The following is a 23592-nucleotide window of genomic DNA, read 5'->3' as shown; positions in this document are numbered from 1 at the left end:
GTAGCAGGGGCTGCGGGTCGGGAGTGAGGGGCACTGCGGGGGGGGGGGGGGCAGGGCTGGGTCTCTCTGCACCAGACTCATTTCTCAGCACTTGGACTTTGTTCCGTGTGAACCGAGTTGCTCCAGGAAGCGTCAAAATAAAAAATATTTCAATGGGGCAAAAGTAAAAAATCATGCGCTTGGGTGGGGGAGGGGCGTTGGCCTAGAACCCCAGGCCCCATGTCCCACCCCCGACCCACCAGGACTCCTGGGTTCTCTCCCCTGCCCTGGGAGGGGAGTGGGGTCCAGTGATTAGAGCAGGGTGGGGGGAAGGGGGAGTCAGGGCTCCTCGTGCCTCAGTTTCCCCCTTTGGGAGTGGCTTCGGAGTGGCTGGCAGGAGGCCAGGGGGCTTTGCCAGGAGGAAGTGGATCAATCTCAGAGCTGGGTGGGGAACCCCGGCCCCGCCCACCCGCGGGGTTATAAGGCGACCGACATCCCTTGGGCCCCTCCATCCCTGGGGCCAGCGACACACTCCCAGACCATGGGCCCCGGCCGCGCCCTCCCCTGGGTGCTCCTCCTGGCACTGGCTGGTGCCTTCCGCCCCAACCCCGAGTCGGGGGGCCTGGCCCCCGGCGACTTCACCGACGCCGACATCACCGAGATGGGCGCCCTGCGGGCCGTGGCCTGGTTCCTGGAGAGGAACCCGCCCGCCGGGAAGCCCCCCATGGCCCCCGGGACGCTGGAGAACATGGAGCCGCTCACGGCCAGCGGGCTCTTCAAGGCCTATTTCCAAGGTGGGGAGAGAACCCAGGCGTCCGGGCTCCCAGCCCCCCTGCTCTAACCCCCCAGCCCCCACTCCCCTCCCAGAGCCAGGAGAGAACCCAGGAGTCCGGGGTCCCCCCCCCCCCCACTGACTGTCTCTCGCAGCCGAGGTCTCCGCCGGGCGCCTGGCCGAGGCGATCCAGGAAATCATCGCGGGGAACAACCAGGTGGAGATTTTCCACCTGGACGGAGATGGCCCGAGGTGGGGCCGGGCCGGGGGCTGGGAGGATTGGGGGGTGCTGCACTTCAGGGAGCTGGGCAGGGGGGTGGGGGGGGTCTGGGCTGCAGGCGGGGGGCTCGGGGGGCACCAGGCTGCAGGCGGGGGGGTTCAGGGGGCTTGGGGGCACCAGGCTACAGGCAGGGGGGTCGGGGGGTTCAGGGGGTCCGGGGGGGTCGGGGAGCTCGGGGGGGTCGGGGGCACGCGGCTGCAGGCGGGGGGGTCGGGGGTTTAGGGGGTCCGGGGGGGTCAGGGGGCACCAGGCTGCAGGCAGGGGGGTCGGGGGGTTCAGGGGGTCCGGAGGGTTCGGGGAGCTCAGGGGGGGTCGGGGGCACGCGGCTGCAGGCGAGGGCTTGGGGGGCTCGGGGGGTTCAGGGGGTCCGGGGGCACCCACCTGCAGCACCCGGCGTGGTTCACACAGGCCCCGTGCTTTGCAGGGATGACCCGGCTGCAGGCGGGGGGTCGGGGTTTCGGGGGGTTCAGGGGTTCAGGGGGTTGGGGTTTCGGGGGGTTCGGGGGGCTCACACAGGCCCCGCGCTGGCTTTGCAGGGGCGACCCGGCTGAAGGCGGGGGGTCGGGGTTTCGGGGGTTCAGGGGGTCGGGGTTTTGGGGGGGTCAGGGGGTTGGGGGGTTGGGGGGCTCGGGGGGCTCACACAGGCCCCGCGCTGGCTTTGCAGGGGCGACCCGGCTGCAGGCGGGGGGTCGGGGTTTCGGGGGTTCAGGGGGTCGGGGTTTCGGGGGGTCAGGGGGTTTGGGGGTTCAGGGGGTTGGGGGTTCGGGGGGTTCGGGGAGCTCACACAGGCCCCGCGCTGGCGTTGCAGGGGCGACCCGGCTCCGGCTCCTGCGGGACGCGGCCGTGGGGGCGCCGGGCGGCGCCGGGACCCCGGGGGGGCTGGAGTCGGCTCGGCTCAGCGCCGGGAAAGCCCTGCACGTCCTGCAGCAACAGCAACTGGGCCGAGCTGGGCCAGGCCGAGCCCTGCGGGCACCTGGGTAAGCGCCGCCGCCGGGGCCAGAACCCGCTCGCCCGCCCCCGGCCAGGCCTGCCAGAGAGCAAACCCCCCGCTCGGACCCCCCCACAGCCCTAGGACGGGCCCTGAAATCCCCAGACTGGCCCCCCCAAATCCCGAGACTGGCTCCCAGAATCTCACGATTTTTTGCAAAGCTCTTCTTGGGGTTTGGGGCCCTCCCCGGGGGTGGGGGGCAGGAGCTCTCCCCCCACATCTGCCTGGCTCCTGCCCAGCTGTTAATCCTGCCCCCCAGCTCCCCATCGGTTCAGCCCCCCCACCCCAGTGCCCCCGTCTGTCACGGACTCCCAGGTCGTGCCCACTCGTGGCCCCGTGCGGTCCGTGGGGGGTGCCCCTTTCAGTGCGACAGCCCTTCTCGGGGGGCCACTCTCTCTCGGGGTCAGGACCCTCCACCGCCTGGAGCCGCACCTCTCTGAGCCTTAGCACGTCTGTCTCTGCCGTGGGCCCCCCCAGGGAGTCCACTCGCTCTGGACCCCCGGGGCCTCCACCCCCAAAGGGACGATGCCCCCCCCCCCGCCCCCCCGCCCTGTTCTCTAGCCCGGAGCGACTCTCAGCCAGCGTCACACAGGAGGTTTATTGAGGGTTGAACCCAGCACAGGAAACTCTCAGGGCCTCAGGCCTGGCCTCCCTCAATCCAGCACATCCCAGTCTCCCTGCATCCAGGTGGGCTCTGCCTGCTCCCCCTCTCCAGCCCCGAACCCCCCTACTCCCCAGCTGGGCATCTGAGATCACCGGCCCCAAGCCCCCTCTGGCCATTGTCTTCTCTCCAGGGAAACAGGGTCACTGGGCCCCCTCTCCCCTCTTCTGTCCTCTGGCCCCTCGGGCTGGAACCGGCTGGTTAGGTCACTAGGTCCTCTCCCCACAGCCCATTGTCCTCCCACTGGCCAGAACCGGCTGCGATTCCTGAGCTGGGTCTCCGGGTCGGGGTCTCAGGTCACCGGTCGCTGGGGTCTCCATCCTCCAGGCCATTGGCTGGGGTCCCAAGTTCCCTCTCCGGTCCTGTGTACCCACAAACTCCCTCTCCCCTCACCTCGTTAAACCAGTAACCCCCAGGGAAACTGAGTCCCACCCCCTCCACATGCAATCAAGCAAATCGCCCACTTCGTCACCCCATCGCCCTCCGCTCACCCTCCCAGCACAGCCCCATCGGCTCAGCACCCACCAGCCATGCAGCCCCCCAGGGCAGGGATTGGCTGGCTTGGGGGGCAGGGAATGGGGCAGGGACTGGCTATTCTCACCCCTTCCACCCCCCGCAGTGAACGCCTCCAGCCCGGCCGTCCCGACAGCGCCCCCGGACAAGCCGACGTGCAAGGACTGTGCCAAGGAGCCGGGGTGACCCCCCGACACTGTCTGGGGCGGAGATGGGGGGACCCGTGTGTCCAACCTCAGGGGGCCCTGGGCTGGGGGCAGCGGGGTGGGGGTCAGTGGGGGGCACTGGGCTGGGGGGGTAGGGGGCAGCAGGGGGCGCTGGGCTGGGTGGACTGGGGGGGTCCATGGGGGCATGGCCCCCCCCCGAGTGTAACGCTCCGCTTCTCCGGCAGGGGGCGCTGATCTGGGGGGTAGGTGGGGGTCAGTGGGGGTGGGGGACAGGAGGGGGTGCTGGGCTGGGGGCAGCGGGGGGTCTGGGGGCATGCCCCCCCCCGAGTGTAACACCGTGGCTCTCCAGCAGGGGGCGCTGATCTGGGGGATGGGTGGGGGTCAGTGGGGGAGGGGGAAAGGAGGGGGTGCTGGGCTGGGGGCAGCAGGGGATCAGTGGGGGCATGCCCCCCCGAGTGTAACGCCGCAGCTGTCCGGCAGGGGGCGCTGATCTTGGGGGTAGGTGGGGGTCAGTGGGGGTGGGGGACAGGAGGGGGTGCTGGGCTGGGGGCAGCAGGCGATCAGTGGGGGCATGCCCCCCCCCGAGTGTAACGCCGCAGCTCTCCGGCAGGGGGCGCTGATCTGGGGGATGGCTGGGGGCAGCGGGGGGTCAGTGGGGGCATGCCCCCCCCGAGTGTAACGCCGCAGCTCTCCGGCAGGGGGCACTGATCTGGGGGATGGCTGGGGGCAGCGGGGGGTCAGTGGGGGCATGCCCCCCCGAGTGTAACGCTGCGGCTCTCCGGCAGGGGGCGCTGATCTGGGGGATGGCTGGGGGCAGCAGGGGGTCAGTGGGGGCATGCCCCCCCCCGAGTGTAACGCCGCGGCTCTCCGGCAGGGGGCGCTATCTCTGCCAGGGGAACATGCTGGTGAGTGACATGGTGACCAGCGGGTACAAGCTGTCGGGCACCTGCCGGAGCAAACCCCGAGGTGAGCAGAGCCCCCCCCACCCCCCACCGCTCCCCTCCCCCACATCACCCCCTCCCCACGCCAGCTGCCTCCCCCGTCCCCACCCCACCCCCATTCACCTTCCCGCCTCGGCCCCAGGGAAATGCGGCCATGGGGGGGCGGAACGACGTGGCCCAAAACTTCTCCCCGACCGGCGGCATCAACAAAGAGACCTCGGACCCCCAGCTCTCGCCCCACCACCACCTGCACCGCCAGGCCGCGGAGCTGGCCACCCGGGCCACGCGGGACTTCTTCGTGGGACCAGGTGAGAGCCCCTCGGCCGGCCGGTGCCCCTCACTCCCGACGCACAGCCCCCTCAGCCGGTGCCCCTCACTCCCGACCCACAGCCCCCTCAGCCGGTGCCCCTCACTCCCGACCCGCAGCCCCCTCGGCCGGCCAGCGCCCCTCACTCCCGACCTGCAGCCCCCTCCTCCGCTGGCGCCCCTCACTCCCGACGTGCAGCCCCCTCCTCCGCTGGCGCCCCTCACTCCCGACCCACAGCCCCCTCGGCCGGCCGGTGCCCCTCACTCCCGACGCGCAGCCCCCTCAGCCGGTGCCCCTCACTCCCGATGCGCAGCCCCCTCAGCCGGTGCCCCTCACTCCCGACCCACAGCCCCCTCGGCCGGCCGGTGCCCCTCACTCCCGACGCGCAGCCCCCTCAGCCGGTGCCCCTCACTCCCGACGCGCAGCCCCCTCAGCCGGTGCCCCTCACTCCCGACCCACAGCCCCCTCGGCCGGCCAGCGCCCCTCACTCCCGACCTGCAGCCCCCTCCTCCGCTGGCGCCCCTCACTCCCGACCCGCAGCCCCCCTCAGCCGGCGCCCCTCACTCCCGACCCACAGCCACCTCGGCCGGCCGGCGCCCCTCACTCCCGACGTGCAGCCCCCTCCTCCGCTGGCGCCCCTCACTCCCGACCCGCAGCCCCCCTCAGCCAGTGCCCCTCACTCCCGACCCACAGCCCCCTCAGCCGGTGCCCCTCACTCCCGACCCGCAGCCCCCCTCAGCCGGCCAGCGCCCCTCACTCCCGACCCACAGCCCCCTCGGCCGGCCGGCGCCCCTCACTCCCGACCCACAGCCCCCGCCCCCCTGAGGCGTGTTGGGTCCCGCAGGCTCGGGGCTCCTGGCCCGGGTGGGCTCGGCCGCCTTCCGGAAGCTCTTCAACCTGGCCGGCTACTCGCTGACCTTCGCCATCGACACGACGGGCAGCATGAGCTCCGACATCGCCCAGGTCCAGCGCGTCTGCCTGGAGCTCATCCGCCAGCACGTGGGCTCTGCCGACGCGCCCCACAACTACGTGCTGGTGCCGTTCAACGACCCAGGTACAGCCCCGATCCCCCTGCGCCCCGATCCCCTGGTACGGCCCCGATCCCCCCGCGCCCTGATCCCCCTGCGCCCTGATCCCCTGGTACGGCCCCAATCCCCCTGCGCCCTGATCCCCCTGCGCCCTGATCCCCTGGTACGGCCCCGATCCCCCTGCGCCCTGATCCCCCTGCGCCCCGATCCCCTGGTACGGCCCCGATCCCCCTGCGCCCTGATCCCCTGGTACGACCCCGATCCCCCTGCGCCCTGATCCCCCTGCGCCCCAATCCCCCTGCGCCCCGATCCCCCGGTACGGCCCCGATCCCCCTGCACCCCGATCCCCCTGCGCCCCGATCCCCCGGTACGGCCCCAATCCCCCCGCGCCCTGATCCCCCTGCGCCCTGATCCCCCGGTACGGCCCCGATCCCCCTGCGCCCCGATCCCCCCGCACCCCGATCCCCCGGTACGGCCCCGATCCCCCCGCACCCCACAGCTATGTGCTGGTGCCCGTCAGCGACCCGGGTACGGCCCCGATCTCCCTGCGCCCCAATCCCCCTGTCCCCCGATCCCCCAGTATGGCCCCGATCCCCCCACACCCCACTGCTACATGCTGGTGCCCTTCAGTGACCCGGGTACGGCTCCGAACCCCCGGTGCCCCTGCGCCCTCCTTCCCCTGCGCCTGCCCCCCACTCACCTCCCCTCTCCCCCCAGACGTGGGGCCCGTCTACACCACCCAGGACGTGGAGCAGTTCGAGGCGGCCATCGCGCGGCTGGTGGTGAAGGGTGGTGGGGACTGTCCCGAGCTGGCGCTGACCGGCCTGGAGATGGCGCTGCGGGTGAGCGAGCCCCGGTGAGCCCCCCACTGCCCCCCCAACCTCCCACTGCCCCCCATTGCCCCCGAGCCCCCTGCTGCCCCCTGACCTCCCACTGCCCCCACTGCCTCCGACATCCCCAACCCCCCGAGCCCCCCACTAACCCTGAACCCCACCAAAGCCCACCCACACCCCCAAGCCCCCCACTGCCCCAAGCCTCCCAAATCCCATCCCCAACTTCCCCCCAGCTTGGAGCCCCGGAGCCCCACACTGCCGCCTGACCCCCCCAACGTCCTCCCATCCTGCCAGCCCCCCTTCCCAGGCCAGCCCCATGCCCCCCCCCAGGACGAGCCCCGGCCCCCACCTCACCTCTGTCCCCTGCCCCCCGCCCGCCAGCTCGAAAATCTTCCTCTTCTCGGACGCGGGGGCGAAGGACGAGGCCCGGCTGGAGCAGGTCAAGGTGCTGGTGGAATCGACCCGCAGCCAAGTCAACGCCCTGCTGACGGGGTATTGCGCCCCCCACGGCGCCCGGGGTGAGCGCGGCGAGTGGGGGCAGGGCTGGGACCCCTGGGGGGCGCCGGTTCCCACCCGGCCCCAGGGCAGGGACTGGCTGGCTCAGGGGGATGGGGAATGGGGCAGGGGCCTGTCCCCTCTAGGGGGCGCCGGCTCCCACCCGGCCCCAGGGCGGGGACTGGCTGGCTGGGGGGGGGCGGGGAATGGGGTAGGGGGGCGCTAGCTCTGATCCGTCCCCAGGGTGGGGGACCGGCTGGCTCTGGGGGGCTGGGAACGGGGGATGGGGCCTTTCACCCTTGTTGTCCGTCCGTCTGTCCCCCCAGCCGTGAACGTCTTTGAGGAGCTGGCAGCCTTCTCGGGGGGCTACTATGTGCTGACGTCGAAGGCTGAGCTCTCGGGGGTGCTGGGGGTCATGGAGCTGGCCCTCAACGCGGCCCCCATCACGGTGACCCGGGCCCGGCTCCTCGGCTCCCGCTTCCCCTTCCCCGTGGATGACGCCCTGAGCGAGCTCTCCGTGTCCGTGCGCAGCCTGGCCGGCAGCAGCTTCGCCGTCTCCCTCCTGCAGCCCTCAGGTAGGGGGCGCTCTCCCCCCATCCCCTGCGCACTGGGCTGCCCTTCTGCGGGGTTGTTATAGGTGGCTGTTTTCCCAGCCCCCCCGCGCCCCACCCCAGAGGTGGCTGCATTTCCACACTGGGCGATGGGTCGCTGTATAACCAGCCCCTGCGCCCAGCCCAGAACCAGCCGCACCTCAGGCCCCAGATAAGCAGCCCCCCCCCCCCCCCCCCCGAGAGGGCCGCGGCTCAGCGCCGGGTGAGGGAGCCAGGTCTCAGCGCCCCCGGTGCCGTGTCGCCCCCACGCAGGCGGGTCACCGGCCGGTGTGGAGCCGGTGATCAACACGGCCCTGCACAAGGTGCTGAAGCTGCGGCTGGTGGAGGCCGTGGGGACCTGGACGGTGGCACTGACCCCCAGCAGCAGCTACGAGGTGGAGATCGGGGGCAAGAGCCTGTTGGACGTGACCCTGCAGATCCTGGAGTGACGCCAGGACCTGGTGCTGCCCATCCAGGGCCAGCCCGTGCGAGGTAACGCCCGTGCCAGGTAACGCCCGAGTGAGGTAATGCCCAGGGGCAGTAACATCTGTGCGAGGTAACGCCCGTGCAAGGTAACACCCGTGCCAGGTAACGCCCGAGCGAGATAATGCCCAGGGGAGGTAACGCCCGTGCAAGGTAATGCCCAGGGGAGGTAATGCCCGTGCGAGGTAATACCCGAGCGAGGTAACGCCCGGGGGAGGTAACATCCGTGCAAGGTAATGCCCAGGGGAGGTAATGCCCGTGCGAGGTAATACCCGAGCGAGGTAACGCCCAGGGGAGGTAACATCCGTGCAAGGTAATGCCCAGGGGCGGTAACATCTGTGCAAGGTAACGCCCGTGCCAGGTGTCACGGAGTAAGGGGAGACTCAGGGCCCTGCACCCCCCGGCTTCCTGCGATTCACCATGACTCTCAGCCAGCCAGTAAAGCAGAAGGTTTATTTAGACGACGGGAATACAGTCCGAGACAGGTTTTGCAGGCACAGACAACAGGACCCCCTCAGTTAGGTCCATCTTGGGGTCCCTGGGCACCCTAGCCCCACTGGGAGATCAGTGCCCTGTCTGCCTCCCAGCCATGGTCACTAGCCAGCTCCCCAGACTCCCCTTCAGCGACCCCTCCCACAGCCTTTGTTCAGTTTCCCGGGCAAAGGTGTCACCTGGCCCCAGCCCCTTCCTGGGTTCTCATGTTACAGGCTCAGGTATTTTCAGTCAGTCTCCCATCCCCCAATGCAGACTATCCCAGCCACACTCCCCTGTCAGCATTCACAGACCCCAGTAAGAACAGTCCCAGTTCGTCACACCAGGTAACGCCCAGGGAGTGCCGGGGGGCTCTGTGCTGACTCTCGTCTCTCTGTGCCCCCCGCAGGGGCGAATTACACCGTCTCGGCCCGGCTGCTGGGGGAGGCACGTGGCGCCCGGCTGCTCCGGTTCCTGGCCCTGAACGGTGCCGGGGGTCCGGTGGGCACCGCGCCCCTGAACCACAGCACGGATGCCAGCGGGAACCTCCTGGCCCTGGCGCCCATCAGCTTCCAGCTGCCGGTAAGGACCCGCCGTGGGGCGCCCTGATGTCCCCCCCCCCCGCCAAGCCGGGCCCCCACTTCAGCTCTGTTCTCTGCCCCCCCACAGGCCACGGTGCTGGGCGTGGAGGGGCTGACGGGCGCCGGGCTCCCCTTCGCCCGCCTCCGCCCCGACCCCCTGGCCACCGAGTCGGTGCAGGTCCAGGCCCTGGAAGGGCAGAACGGTGACTGTGTGTGTGTGGGGGGGAACTAATCCCGCCCCCCCCACCCCACGCCCCTCCCCCGCCCGCCATCCTGCCCCCCCGCCGCTCACCCCACTGCCAACTGCCCCCCTGCGCCCCCACAGCCCCTCCCCTGCTCTAACCCACTAGAGCCCCCACTCCCCTCCCCTCTCCTCTCCTCTCCCAGCCAGGAAGAGAACCCAGGAGTCCTGGCTCCCAGCTCCCTGACCCCGGCCTGGTTCTATCCCACCAGACCCATTGCCCCTCCCCCCACCAGCTGCCTCATCCAGCCCCCCTCCCCAAAGACCTGCCCCCACCCCCTCCCTCACCTCTCTCCTCCATAGCCCCTCCCCATCCACTGCCCCGCCCCTCCCCAATGCTCCGGCCCACCTCTCTGCCATAGCCCCTCCCCCTCTCCAATGCTCCGCCCCATTTCTCCCCCCACCCCCTCGCTCACCCGCTCCGTGGCCCCCCCAGGCACGCTGCTGCCGGGCGCGGTGACGCGGCTGGCGGTGCTGGTTGTGAACGACGGGGACGAGGCCACGTTCACCTTCTCGGTGACTGACGAACTGGGGCTGCTGCAAGGCTACGACCCCCCCGGGGGGCGCCTAGGGCCCGGTGCCAGCGTCGTCCTCAGCGGGACCTTCGCCGCCCCCGCCAGCCACGCCGGCTTCTCCTCCAGGTGAGGCCCCCAAGCCCCCTGCGGGATCCCCCAAGCCCTCGCGGGGCCGGGCCGGGACCTGGGGGAATCTCGCCCATTTCAAGGGGCCGAAATGCAACATTTTGACACGTTTGGGGGGCATTTGGGAGAATTTGCAGAAGGTAAAAGGGGAACGGAATTCGACTTGTCCAGTGCGGCGGGGGCGGGGGGGGGTGTTCACGAGGAATCTGCGCTGAAATTGGCCCCAAAAGAGAAAAAAAATTAAACAATTTTCACTGACGTTGGGGGGCAGGGAACCAAAATCCGAAGGGACGTTTGGCGTTTTGGCCAAAAGGTTTGAAAAACATCAAGGCCGGGGCTCAGAAATGTTCAGCTCAAATCTCGGCTGCTGTTTGAAATCGCAACGAACCGTGTGGCCGGAATCCCAAATGCGGCAACGAAAACTTTCAGCACCGTTTGGAAAATGTGGAACATTTCGGCGACGGCGTTTCGGGGCTGCAAAGGACGCCGGCCCATTCCGTCGTGTGTCATGGACGAATGGGAGGGATGCTGCGGGAAAGTCGCACTGATTTTTCGGGGGGTGGGTGGGTGTCAAAATTTCCACTACAATTTTTGAGGCAACTTTTTACAATTTCAACGTTAACATTCAAATGTTAAAATTTTTAAAAGTTCAAATGTTCCGCCAAAGTCAAAATTCCAGCTAAAAGTTTTGGTGAATTAAAAAAAAAATTAGCTCAAAACTTTGGAGGAGGAGGGAATTTCCACTTAACGTTTTTCAAACCAAATGCATCACATTTTTGGCAGAATTTGAACCGTTGAAAATGTTCCTGAAATGCCAAACATTTCACGCTGGAACTTTTTGCAAAATTAAAACAAATTTCAAAAAGTAAAGAAAACAACTACAATTTTGAATGCCGGCCCAGACGTTTCAACAACAATTCTTTGATTGAATTCCAAAAAATATCAACTAAAATTTTCCATGAAATTTCAGCTGAACCATTCAGCGACCGGTCGGCTGAAATTGTTGATGAAATTCAGCTAGTTCCACGACAGCTTTGGATGAAACCCCAAACATTTCGATTGCCAAAAACACCACCTGCAAATGTTCGGTGTCATTTGCTCAAAAACGTTCTATGAAATTTAAAATTTCAGCTGCCATTTTTGACGACGTTCAGTTTTCAGCAACATCGTCAGCTTTGCAACCAAAACACTGGGACTGAAATTCGCAACGGAATTTCAAAATTCCATAAAACGCCCCCAAAAAACCCAGATCCACAAACGGGGAATGTCCAAAATGTTCATCCCAACTTCAACGCAGCTCTAATTACGAGGATCCATAATTATTAATTACCATTATTAATGGGAGTTTTAGGCAGCCGCAGTGTTTCACGTAACACCCAGCTCGGGCGCAATCTTCTAACCCAAACACCCCCCCGCCTCTCCCCAGCATCGCGACGTTTATGGCACAAAGTTCGTCAGCTCATAATTACATGAAAATCCCCATCATGGTGGTGCCAGAAGACGCCGTGGTGAGTTGGCTTCAGAGCCAGCCCGCGCTCTCCCTTCCGACGGCGTTGCGTTGGGTCGCTGGCGTCCCCCGCTCATCGCTTGCCAATAATCGACTATCGATTGCCAATAATCGATGATCTCTAAATGATCGCTCCCTGGCTAGCATTGACAACTCCTGGCCAATCATGCGTCACTGCCAATGACAATTGATGATCATTAACGATGGCTAATGGACGGCCGGTTATCGGGCATTAATCAGCGATCGTGAACTATTGGCTGATTGGTGGTGGCCAAGAATCACTGGCCATTGGCTCCTGCTCACCGATGGCCAGTTATGAGTATTGATGACGAGTCACCGCAGTTAATGCCGGATTCTCCTCTCGCCGGAGGACGGTCGATTGTTGACGTCGGCACTGCTGACTTTCCCGGCTGGCTGCTCTGACTCCCGCATCGTATTTCGCGGCTGGCTGATTATTGATTATTGGCAACTGATTCGCAGTCCCCAATCTTCGCCTATTGATTATTGATCCCCAGTTACTGGTGGCTGATTCGCAGTCCCCAATTTCTCCGCAGCGGGGGCTGACCCCAGTTCTCCAGGGCTACTTGGGTCCCTCCCTGGCTAGTGATTATTGATCTCGATTCCCTGCTCTTCGGGTGCTGAGGGCGGATTTTTTGTCCCCCTCCCGACAGGTGACGGATGAGAACCCGCCGGCCCACACGCTGCTGGAGCTCTCCATGCCCTGCGCGGGCAGCATCCAGCACGACCCCGACTGCGCCCGGCACGTCTGGACCATGAGATTTCACGCGGTCGATGCGGAGAGTCCGGTGACGGTCCGGGTCGGCGCCAACCCCTCTGGGCTGAGCTGCCGCCCGCGGGGACCCAGCGCGGACAAGGGCCTCGTGTGTGACTATCGGTGGGTAATAGTCCCGGTGCCCCTCACTCCCGACCCGCAGCCCCCTCGGCTCCCCCTCACCTCTGCCGGTGCCCCTCACTCCCAACCCGCAGCCCCTGCTAGCCCAGCCCTGCCCCCCCCAGCTCTGCCGGTGCCCCTCACTCCCGACCCGCAGCCCCCTCGGCTCCCCCCCACCTCTGCCGGTGCCCCTCACTCCCAACCCGCAGCCCCTGCTAGCCCAGCCCTGCCCCCCCCAGCTCTGCCGGTGCCCCTCACTCCCGACCCGCAGCCCCCTGCTAGCCCAGCCCTGCCCCCCACCAGCTCTGCCGGTGTCCCTCACTCCCGACCCGCAGCCCCCTGCAAGCCCAGCCCTGCCCCCCCCCCAGCTCTGCCGGTGCCCCTCACTCCCGACCCGCAGCCCCTGCTAGCCCAGCCCTGCCCCCCCCAGCTCTGCCGGTGCCCCTCACTCCCGACCCGCAGCCCCCTGCAAGCCCGGCCCTGCCCCCCCCCAGCTCTGCCGGTGCCCCTCACTCCCGACCCGCAGCCCCCTGCTAGCCCGGCCCTGCCCCCCACCAGCTCTGCCGGTGCCCCTCACTCCCGACCCGCAGCCCCCTGCTAGCCCAGCCCTGCCCCCCACCAGCTCTGCCGGTGCCCCTCACTCCCGACCCGCAGCCCCTGCTAGCCCAGCCCTCCCCCCCCAGCTCTGCCGGTGCCCCTCACTCCCGACCCGCAGCCCCTGCCAGCCCAGCCCTGCCCCCCCCCAGCTCTGCCGGTGCCCCTCACTCCCGACCCGCAGCCCCTGCCAGCCCAGCCCTTCCCCCCCCAGCTCTGCCGGTGCCCCTCACTCCCGACCCGCAGCCCCTGCCAGCCCAGCCCTGGGCTCCCCCCCAGCTCTGCCGGTGCCCCTCACTCCCGACCCGCAGCCTCCTCCTAGGCCAGCCGTGCCCCCCCAGCTCTGCCGGTGTCCCTCACTCCCGACCCACAGCCCCTGCTAGCCCAGCCCTGCCCCCCCAGCTCTGCCGGTGCCCCTCACTCCCGACCCACAGCCCCTGCCAGCCCAGCCCCCCCCCCAGCTCTGCCGGTGCCCCTCACTCCCGACCCGCAGCCCCTGCTTATCCGTCCTGTCTCTGTTGCCCGACGCAGCTGGATGTGCTGCTTCCCGTACGCGGAGGTGCTGGTCAGCGATGGGAACGGAAACACAGACGCCTTCACTATGGACTATCGGACACCCAGCCCCACCGCAGCATGGTAACCCCCCCTCCCCCCACGGGCCTAGCCATGAGCGGGGGTGGGGCCCGGACGCCTGGGTTCTATCCGCAGCTCTGGGAGGGGAGTGGGGGCTGGTGGGTTAGAGCAGGGGGGGTTGGGAGCCAGGACTCCTGGGTTCTCTCCCTAGCTCTGGGAGGGGAGTGGGGGCTGGTGGATTAGAGCAGGGGGGGTTGGGAGCCAGGACTCCTGGGTTCTCCCCAGCTCTGGGAGGGGAGTGGGGGCTGGTGGGTTAGAGCAGGGGGGGCTGGGAGCCAGGACTCCTGGGTTCTCTCCCTGGCTCTGGGAGGGGAGTGGGGGCTCGTGGGTCAGAGCAGGGGGGGCTCGGAGCCTGGACTCCTGGGTTCTCATCCTTAATGTGGCTTTCTTTCTCCCCACAGGTGAGTGGGGGTCCTGTGCTCACCCCATGGCTCAGCAGGGGAGGGGAACCCCCAGTTCCCGCCGAGTGACCAAAATGGTCCCCTGTAAACGGCACCGACGCAGCAAAAGGTCTTCGGGGGCTTTAAGCTTTCAATAAACGCAGGCACCCAGCAGGTCGAGGCGTCTCTGTGATCATTTCATCGCCACGGAGCCGGGCTCGGTGGTGACCCCTGGCCCGGCGCTGGGACACGGCCCCTCTGCGGGGGGCAGGTTATAGGGGGATCCCTCACTAAGCACCGAGACACAGCCCCACTCTGGAGGGGTACAGAGGCTGGTTACCCGGGGACCCCTTGCCCGGCCCTCAGATGCAGCTGGCTCTGGGGTGGGGGACCACCAAATAGAACAAAACGTGTGGGACAAGACTGGGGTCTCTGGGCTGGCACCGACTGCTGGGGAGAGCGCCCCCTGCTGCCCCCCTGCAGCCCTGGCCCCCCAGCACGGTGACACCCCCTCCCCCCCGGAGTCAACGGCTCCTTGAGGCGGCAGAAGGGGAAGTGGCCGGTGTCTATAAAGGCCGGGCCCCAGCTGCGGAAGGGGGAAGTGGCCTTGAGGCATCGGCCCGGACTCCGGGGTCCAGCGTGGGAGGCCGAGACCGGAGCAGACATGAGCTCCCAGAAGAATCCACAAGGTACCGTTCCAGTCTCCTGCTCCGAAGCTCCCCGGATGCCTGGGTCCCCTTCCCCATCCTGGTCTCCCCCACATCCCAGCCCAGATGCCTGGGTCCCATTTCCCATCCTGACCTCCCTCCCCCCACCTCCTTGGAGTCCTGGGTCCCCTTCTCCTGCTCCCCGGACACCTGGGTCCCATTCCCCATCCTGGTTTCCCCCACATTCCACCCCGGATGCCTGGGTCTCATTTCCAGTCCTCATCTCCCTCCCCCCACCTCCTTGGACTCCTGGGTCCCGTTCCCTGTACCGGTCTCCAAGTCCACCCCACATGCCTGGGTCCTGTTCACTATCCTCCCTGCTCTCTACAGGCTGAGCACAGCGCAGGGTCCCCTGGGAGTGAGTGCCCTCCCGGATGCCTGGGTCCCATTCCCTCGCTGCACAGGGGCTGGGAGCGCTGCGGGGTCCCCTACCCCCCCTGGGGGGTGGGGGGAGGGGTGTTTCTCTCCTCTCACATCCCCCGGGCTCCCGATCCTTCTCTCAGTTCCTCCTGCCGGGCGGGGAAAGGCAGCAAAAGCGAAACTACCTCAGGCTAACCCCAGAAGGGGAAACCAGCCGGGCCCGAGAAAGAGGAAACCCAGAGCCTGAAAGGGGGGCTGGGCTGGCAGGGGCTGCGGGTCGGGAGTGAGGGGCACCGGCAGGGCTGGGGGGGGCAGGGGCTGCGGGTCGGGAGTGAGGGGCACCGGCAGAGCTGGGGGGGGGCAGGGGCTGCGGGTCGGGAGTGAGGGGCACCGGCAGAGCTGGGGGGGGGGCAGGGCTGGGCTAGCAGGGGCTGCGGGTCGGGAGTGAGGGGCACCGGCAGGGCTGGGGGGGGCAGGGGCTGCGGGTCGGGAGTGAGGGGCACCGGCAGAGCTGGGGGGGGCAGAGCTGGGCTGGCAGGGGCTGCGGGTCGGGAGTGAGGGACACCGGCAGAGCTGGGGGGGCAGGGCTGGGCTAGCAGGGGCTGCAGGTCGGGAGTGAGGGGCACCATTAACCCTTTGTTCCCCCCACCAGGGGGCAAGGCCTTCGGGGCGCTGAAGGCCCAGCAGGAGGAGGTTCTGGACTCTCTCAATAAGGTAGACGCCCCCCCCCGGGGGTCTGTGGGGGCCCCAGGGATGGGGGAGGGGAATGGGCCCCACAGCCCCCCCCCCCCCCCCCCCGGCCCAGGTGTGTCAGACCCTGGATCACCCCCAGCTTGCTGTGCCCGGGGCAGAGCTCCCCGTTGTCATGGTAGCTGATAGCTCGTGATGTCACCCTGGGGAGGGCAGTGATGTCGGGGGGGGATGTTACGAGGCTCCGGTGTCACTCACCGCGGGCTGTGATGTCACTGCGACGTGTGATGTCATGTCCTGAGCCAGGCAGCATCACCCCGGTGCGTGATGATGTCACGCTCGGCACCCTGTGATGTCATACACAGGGGGCTGTGATGTCATACGGCTGTGAGGTCACCCACCCGGGATTCTTGTGACCTCACATGCCAGTCATTACGAGGTGACAGGGGTGTGATGTCATAAGCCGGGGTGATGTCAGCAGGCTCTGATGTCACACACGGATTCCTGTTATGTCATACTCAGACTGCTGTGATGTCAGGGTTGTGAGGTCACCCGCAGATAATGGTGATGTCATGAGCAGGGCACTGATATCACCCACTGAGGTCCTCTGACCCCCCCACACCACTGCCCACCACCATGGGGCTGCCCCCCAAGCTCCGCCCCCAACCGAGCCCCCGCTCTCTGCCCCCAGCTCCACCCCCAACACGGCCCCCTCTCACCACCCAGCTCCGCCCCCAACCCAGCCCTGTCTCTCTGACCCCAGGAATTCCTGGATGACCCCAAATACAGTACAGACGAAGACCTGCCGGAGAAGCTGGAAGCCTTCAAGAGTGAGTGATGCCCGAGGGGCAGACGGGGGCTCATTTGGGGTGGGGCCAAGTCGCCTGAGGGCTGAGGGGGAGACCCCCTGGGGGTGGGGGGCAGCAGGTGCCAGGGGGCTGGTGATGGGGCAACGCCCCTGAGAGTGTGGGGGGAGCGGGGGCCCCGAGTGCCTCTGTCTAATCCTCTTGTCCGTCCGTCCCTCCTGCAGAGAAATACATGGAGTTCGACCTCAACGGGGAGGGGGACATCGGTGAGTTCCCGTGTGCGAGCGTGTGCGTGCGTGCGTGTGCAACCGTGTGTGCGTGCGAGCATGTGTGTGCGAGCATGAGCACGTGCGGACGTGTGTGTGCGAGTGTGTGTGCGAGCGTGTTTGTGCGAACGTGTGGGAGCGTGTGCGAGTGTGTGTGTGCACATGCAAGAATGGGTGTGTGTGCGAACGAGCATGTGTGTGTGCGACTGTGTGTGTGCGCGAGTGTGTATGCATGCGAGTGAGCATGTGTGCGTGTGCGAGTGTGTGTGTGCGAGCGTGGGCGTGTCCCCGCTGGCCCCCTGATCTCTGCTCCCCCCAGACATCATGGCTCTGAAGCGGATGCTGGAGAAGCTGGGGGCGGCCAAGACCCACCTGGAGCTGAAGAAAATGATCACGGAGGTGACGGGCGGCCAGGGAGAGACCATCAGCTACCGGGACTTCGTCCGCATGATGCTGGGCAAGCGCTCGGCCATATTCAAACTGTGAGCACCCCTCACTCCCGACCGGCAGCCCCGGAACCCCCGCTCAGCCGGCGCCCCTCACTCCCGACCCGCAGCTCCGGGACCCCCGCCCGGCCGGCGCCCCTCACTCCCGACCTGCATCCCCCGGGACCCCCGCCCGGCCGGCGCCCCTCACTCCCGACCCGCAGCCCCGGGACCCCCACCCAGCCGGCGCCCCTCACTCCCGACCCACAGCCCCCGGGACCCCCTGTCCCCCCAGCCCAGCCGGCGCCCCTCACTCCCGACCTGCATCCCCCGGGACCCCCGCCCGGCCGGCGCCCCTCACTCCCGACCCGCAGCTCCGGGACCCCCGCCCGGCCGGCGCCCCTCACTCCCGACCTGCATCCCCCGGGACCCCCGCCCGGCCGGCGCCCCTCACTCCCGACCCGCAGCCCCGGGACCCCCACCCAGCCGGCGCCCCTCACTCCCGACCCACAGCCCCCGGGACCCCCTGTCCCCCCCGCCCGGCCGGCGCCCCTCACTCCCGACCCACAGCCCCCGTCCCCCCTGTATCCCCCACCCAGCCGGCGCCCCTCACTCCCGACCTGCAGCCCCGGAACCCCCGCCCAGCCGGCGCCCCTCACTCCCGACCCGCAGCCCCGGAACCCCCGCCCAGCCGGCGCCCCTCACTCCCGACCCGCAGCTCCGGGACCCCCGCCCAGCCGGCGCCCCTCACTCCCGACCCGCAGCCCCGGAATCCCCGCCCAGCCGGCGCCCCTCACTCCCGACCCGCAGCTCTGGGACCCCCGCCCAGCCGGCGCCCCTCACTCCCGACCCACAGCCCCCGGGACCCCCTGTCCCCCCAGCCCGGCCGGCGCCCCTCACTCCCGACCTGCATCCCCCGGGACCCCCGCCCGGCCGGCGCCCCTCACTCCCGACCCGCAGCCCCGGAACCCCCGCCCAGCCGGCGCCCCTCACTCCCGACCCGCAGCTCCGGGACCCCTGCCCAGCCGGCGCCCCTCACTCCCGACCCGCAGCCCCGAGACCCCCGCCCGGCCGGCGCCCCTCACTCCCGACCCGCAGCCCCGGGACCCCCGCCCGGCCGGCGCCCCTCACTCCCGACCCGCAGCCCCGGGACCCCCGCCCGGCCGGCGCCCCTCACTCCCGACCCGCAGCCCCCGGGACCCCCTGTCCCCCCAGCCCGGCCGGCGCCCCTCACTCCCGACCTGCATCCCCCGGGACCCCCGCCCGGCCGGCACCCCTCACTCCCGACCCGCAGCCCTGGAACCCCCGCCCAGCCAGCACCCCTCACTCCCGACCCGCAGCCCCGGGACCCCCACCCAGCCGGCACCCCTCACTCCCGACCCGCAGCTCCGGGACCCCCGCCCAGCCGGCGCCCCTCACTCCCGACCCACAGCCCCCGGGACCCCCTGTCCCCCCAGCCCGGCCGGCGCCCCTCACTCCCGACCTGCATCCCCCGGGACCCCCGCCCGGCCGGCGCCCCTCACTCCCGACCCGCAGCCCCCGTCCCCGTCCCCCCTGTATCCCCCACCCAGCCGGCGTCCCTCACTCCCGACCCGCAGCCCCTGGGTCCCCCCTGTATCCCCCACCTGGCCGGCGCCCCTCACTCCCGACCCGCAGCCCCTTGGTCCCCCTGTCGTTCACCCCGTCTCCGTTCCCCCCGCAGGATCCTGATGTATGAAGACAAAGCCAAGGAGAAGGACGAGAAGCCGGCCGGCCCCCCCGCCAAGAGGGCCATCACTGACCTCCCCTAGCTGCCCCCGGCGCCCCCCCTCCGGGGGGCTGGTGGGGGCCCCGGGCAGAGAGCTTCTGCACCCCTGCTCTGGGGTTCCCCTGGTTCATGTCGCTGCTGGAAACCAAGCCACTAACAACGTCCATGGGGGGGCAGGGGGGCAGCACCCAGGCTGGGGGGCAGGGGGCGGCACCCAGGCTGGGGTGGCAGGGTTGGGGGGCATCCCCCAGGCTGGGGGGTGCAGTTTTGCCGGACCCACTAGGGGGCAGCACATCGGGGGAGGCTGGGGGGCAGGTCCTGGGGGAGGCTGGTTTTGCAGGGGGGCCCTGGGGGCCAGAGCTGAGCCCCCCCTCAGTTCACTTCGACATGTCCCCTGGCTGAGGATCGTGACCTCTCCCCCCCCCCCCCCCCCCGCGCCCTCTTTGGCCCTAGCTCCTAACTCCCGCCAACCCTGCAAAGGATTCTGGGATTATCAGACCTTATCACACCTCCCCTATGACTCCCGCCAACCCTGCAAAGGATTCTGGGATTGATAGACCTTGTCACACACAGACTCCCCCCCCCCCCCCCCCATGACATATGCTAAGCCTGCAAAGGATTCTGGGATTGCCCCTCCCCCCATGCCAGACTCATGCCAAGCCCACAAAGGTTTCTGGGCCAGCCAAGGCGGGGGAGGTTAAAGGTCGAGAGCCCCTTGGCACTCATGGGGTCGGTGTGAGGGGTGAAAGGTCGGGGGTCACAGGGGGTGACCCATACGTGCGGCACTGTCAATAAAGGCCTCTTAATGACCCTGCTGTTGCCTGGTGGTTTCTATGGGGGGGTCACTGATCATGGGGGGAGCATGATGTCATCCCCAGCCAATCAGGAGCCTCCAGGCAGGCGCGATGGGGATAGAAGTCTCTGATTGGCCAGGAAGTGGGTGAGTTGGGCTTTTCCGCCCGGGTGGAATGATCCATTAGCAGCGGAGGTGGGAATGTCCCATTATAGAGGGGAAGTGGGGGTGCCTTCCAGTGAAATGGCCCATTATAGCCGGGGGGGGGCGGTGGGTTGGGATGGAATGTACCATTATAGAAGGGTGGGAGGTATCTCCTGATGGAAAGGTCCATTATAGCAACATAGAATGGGAAGGGCCCTCGAGAGGTGTCTGGTCCGGTCCCCTGCACTTAGGGCAGGACTCAGTATTATCTAGACCAGGGGACGGCGAACCGGCACTACATCCCTGCGGCCCAGGGGGGAGGGGACAGAGGGCTCTGTGCGCCGCCCTCGCCTGCAGGCACCGCCCCCGCAGCTCCCATTGGCCGAGAATGGGGACCTGCGGCCAATGGGAGCTTCGGGGGTGGTACCCGCAGGCGAGGGCCTCACCCCACCCCCAGGGGCCACTGCCGGACATGCTGGCCACCTCCGGAAGCGGCACAGGGCCAGGGCAGGCAGGGAGCCTGCCTTAGCCCCCCTGCACGCCCTGCCACCCCGGAGCCACTCCAGGTAAGCAGTGCCGGGCCGGAGCCTGCACCCCGAACCCCTCCTGCACCAAACCCCCTGCTGCAGGCCCTCCTGCACCCCGCTCCCCTGCCCTGAGACCCCTCCTGCACCCCACCCACACCCCAACCCCCTGCCCCTGCCCTACATTCATGGCCCTGCATACGATTTCCCCACACAGATGTGGCCCTTGGGCCAAAAAGTTTGCCCACCCCTGATCAAGACCATCCCTGACAGGTGTTTGTCCAACCTGCTCTTAAAAATCCCCAATGACAGAGATTCCACAACCTCCCTAGGCAATTTATTCCAGTGTTTAACCACCCTGACAGTTAGGAAGTTTTTCCTAATGTCCAAACTAAACCTCCCTTGCTGCAATTTAAGCCCATTGCTTCTTGTCCTGTCCTCAGAGGTTAATGAGAACAATTTACCTCCCTTCTCCTTGTAATGACCTTTATGTACTTGAAAACTGTTCTCATGTCCCCTCTCAGTCTTCTCTTCTCCAGACTAAACAAACCCAATTCTTTCAATCTTCCCTCACAGCTCATGTTTTCTAGACCTTTCATCATTTTTGTTGCTCTTCCCTGGACTTTCTCCAATTTGTCCACATCTTTCTTGAAACGTGGCGCCCAGAACTGGACACAACACTCCAGTTGAGGCCTAATCAGTGTGGAGTAGAGCGGGAGAATGACTTCTCATGTCTTGCTTATAACACTCCTGCTAATACAGCCCAGAATGATGTTCGCTTTTTTTACAACAGTGTTACACTGTTGACTCATATTTAGCTCTTGGCCAACTCTGACCCCCAGATCCCTTTCCACAGTACTCCTTTCTAGGCAGCTATTGCCCATTTGTTCTTATTGAATTTCATCCTATTTATTTCAGACCATTTCTCCAATTTTGTCCAGATCATTTTGAATTTTAATCCTGTCCTCCAAAGCACTCGCAACCCCTCCCAGCTCGGTATCGTCCACACACTTTATCAGTGGACTCTCTGCCATTATCTAAGTCACGGATGAAGATATTGAACAGAACCGGACCCAGAACCGATCCCTGTGGGACCCCACTCGTTATGTCCTTCCAGCCTCACTGTGACCCATTGAGAACTACTCTCTGGGAACGGTTTTCCAACCAGTTCCAAACCCACCTTATAATAGCTCCATCGAGGTTGTATTTCCCTAGTTTGTTTAGGAGAAGGTCACTCGAGACAGTATCAAAAGCCTCACTAAAGTCCAGCTATACCACGTCTCCCGCTTCCCCCTACGCACGAGGCTTGTGACCCTGTCACAGAAAGCTTTCAGGCTGGTCTGACACGCTTTGTTCTTGACAAACCCACGCTGACCGTTACTTATCACCTCATTATCTTCTAGATGTATGCAAATTGATTGCTTAATTATTTGCTCCATTATCTTTCCGGGTACAGAAGTTAAGCTGACTGGTCTGTAATTCCCCGGTTTGTCTTTATTTCCCTTTTTATAGCTGGGTACTAGATGTGCCCTTTTCCAGTCTTCTGGAATCTCTCCCACCTTCAAGGACTTTTCAAAGATTATCGCTAATAGCTTCAATATTTCCTCAGTCACTCCTTGAGTATTCTAGGATGCATTTCATCAGGCCCTGGTGATTTGAAGACATCTAACTTGTCTAAGTAATTTTTGACTTGTTCTTTCCCTATTTTAGCCTCTGATTCTACCTCATTTTCACTGGCATTCACTATATTAGACGTCCAATCGCCACCAACCTTCTTGGTGAAAACCGAAACAAAGAAGACATTAAGCACCTCTGCCATTTCCACATTTTCTGTTATTGTCTTTCCCCCCTCACTGAGTAACGGGCCTATTCTGTCCTTGGTCTTCCTCTTGCTTCTAATGTATTTGTAGAATGTTTTGATGTCTCTAGCTAGTTTGATCTCCTTTTGTGCCTTGGCCTTTCTAATTTTGTCCCTACAGACTTGTGTTATTTGTTTATATTCCTCCTTTGCAATTTGACCTATTTTGCACTTTCTGAAGGACTCTTTTTTGAGTTTTAGATCACTGAAGATCTCCTGGTTACGCCAGGCTGGTCTCTTGCCATACTTCCGTCTTTCCTACGCGGTGGGGTAGTTTGCTCTTGTGCCCTCAGTAATGTCTCTTTGAAAAACTGCCAACTGTCTTCAGTTGTTTTCCCCTTAGACTTGCTTCCCGTGGGATCTGACCTGCCAACTCCCTGAGTTTGCTAATGCCTGCCGCCTTGAAACCCATGGTCTGTATTGTGCTGTTCTCCCGCCTACGAATCACCAACTCGACCATTCCAGGATCACGTCCACGTTCCAATTCTCAATTATAACCGGGGAATAGAACATTCCATGATAGGATGCGGGTGTCGTGAATTATAGGGGGCATTGGAATGTTCCATTATAGCGGGGATGGGGGTGTTAGAATGGCCCATTATAGGTGGAACATTCCATTTTGGAGGGTAGAGGGGTGTCTCCTTGTGGAAGGGCCTATTATCTCCGGGGAGGTGGGCTAGTTCCTGATGGCATGACCCAGATGAGGGAGAGTGGCACAGTCCATTTAATGGGGAGGCGGAATGGTGGAATGGCCCATTACAGCAATCCCGGGAGGGTGCCACTGCGAGGAACTGTCTATTATAGCAGGTGGACTTGAAACATCCCATTATTATATGGAGGGGGAGTCTCCCAGTGGAATGGTCCATTATATTTGTAAGTAAATGTGGTTGGAACTTCTCATTGTAATGGGGAGGTGCCTCTCCAGGTGGAATGGTCCATTATAGCAGGTGGGATTGGAACATCACATTATAATAACGAAGGGGAGTGTCATGGTGAAATAGTCCTTTATCATTATTGGAGGGGGGGTTGGAATATCCCATTGTACTATGTGGGTGCGGGGGGGGTCTCCCAGTGGGACATTTCATGATGGCAGGGCAGGTGTCTATGGCCTGGTCAGGATTAGTCTACAATACATAAACCCCCCCTCAGCCTTCCCCTCCCTGGATTCTGCACCCCCCACCCCGTTCAGTGGAGTATGCCCTAATAAACCTCCTCCTTTTCCAGGAGACCCTCCTCTTGGGAATAAATTATGCAAATGATACTGCCCCTCTCCGAAAGGTGCATATTTGCATAAA

At 65.5% G+C, this 23592-nt stretch overlaps 1 protein-coding gene and 1 pseudogene across 1 annotated transcript; both read left to right on the top strand.

Moving 5' to 3' along the window:
- The first annotated feature begins 520 nt into the window (after positions 1-520).
- Positions 521-13604, top strand: LOC135887663 (von Willebrand factor A domain-containing protein 7-like; annotated as a pseudogene).
- Positions 13605-14641: 1037 nt separating this feature from the next.
- Positions 14642-19021, top strand: AIF1 (allograft inflammatory factor 1). The gene is made up of 6 exons (XM_065416079.1): positions 14642-14666; positions 15697-15758; positions 16498-16564; positions 16765-16806; positions 17126-17288; positions 18934-19021. Exons 1-6 carry the CDS (start codon positions 14642-14644, stop codon positions 19019-19021), a joined length of 447 nt encoding a protein of 148 aa, XP_065272151.1.
- The last annotated feature ends 4571 nt before the right edge of the window (positions 19022-23592 follow it).

Source organism: Emys orbicularis, chromosome 13, assembly GCF_028017835.1.
Source record: "Emys orbicularis isolate rEmyOrb1 chromosome 13, rEmyOrb1.hap1, whole genome shotgun sequence".
NCBI classification, from domain to species: domain Eukaryota; kingdom Metazoa; phylum Chordata; order Testudines; family Emydidae; genus Emys; species Emys orbicularis.
The sequence above is the reverse complement of the archived record's forward strand: the minus strand, read 5'-3'. Positions and strand labels throughout refer to the sequence as shown.

What these genes read in the sequence shown, in the direction of transcription:
- AIF1 (XM_065416079.1), top strand. Translation starts at nt 14,642, where the DNA reads ATGAGCTCCCAGAAGAATCCACAAG. An exon ending in TTCTGGACTCTCTCAATAAG is followed by an intron (nt 15,759 to 16,497) that starts GTAGACGCCCCC and finishes CTCTGACCCCAG; the next exon opens with GAATTCCTGGATGACCCCAA. An exon ending in CGCTCGGCCATATTCAAACT is followed by an intron (nt 17,289 to 18,933) that starts GTGAGCACCCCT and finishes TTCCCCCCGCAG; the next exon opens with GATCCTGATGTATGAAGACA.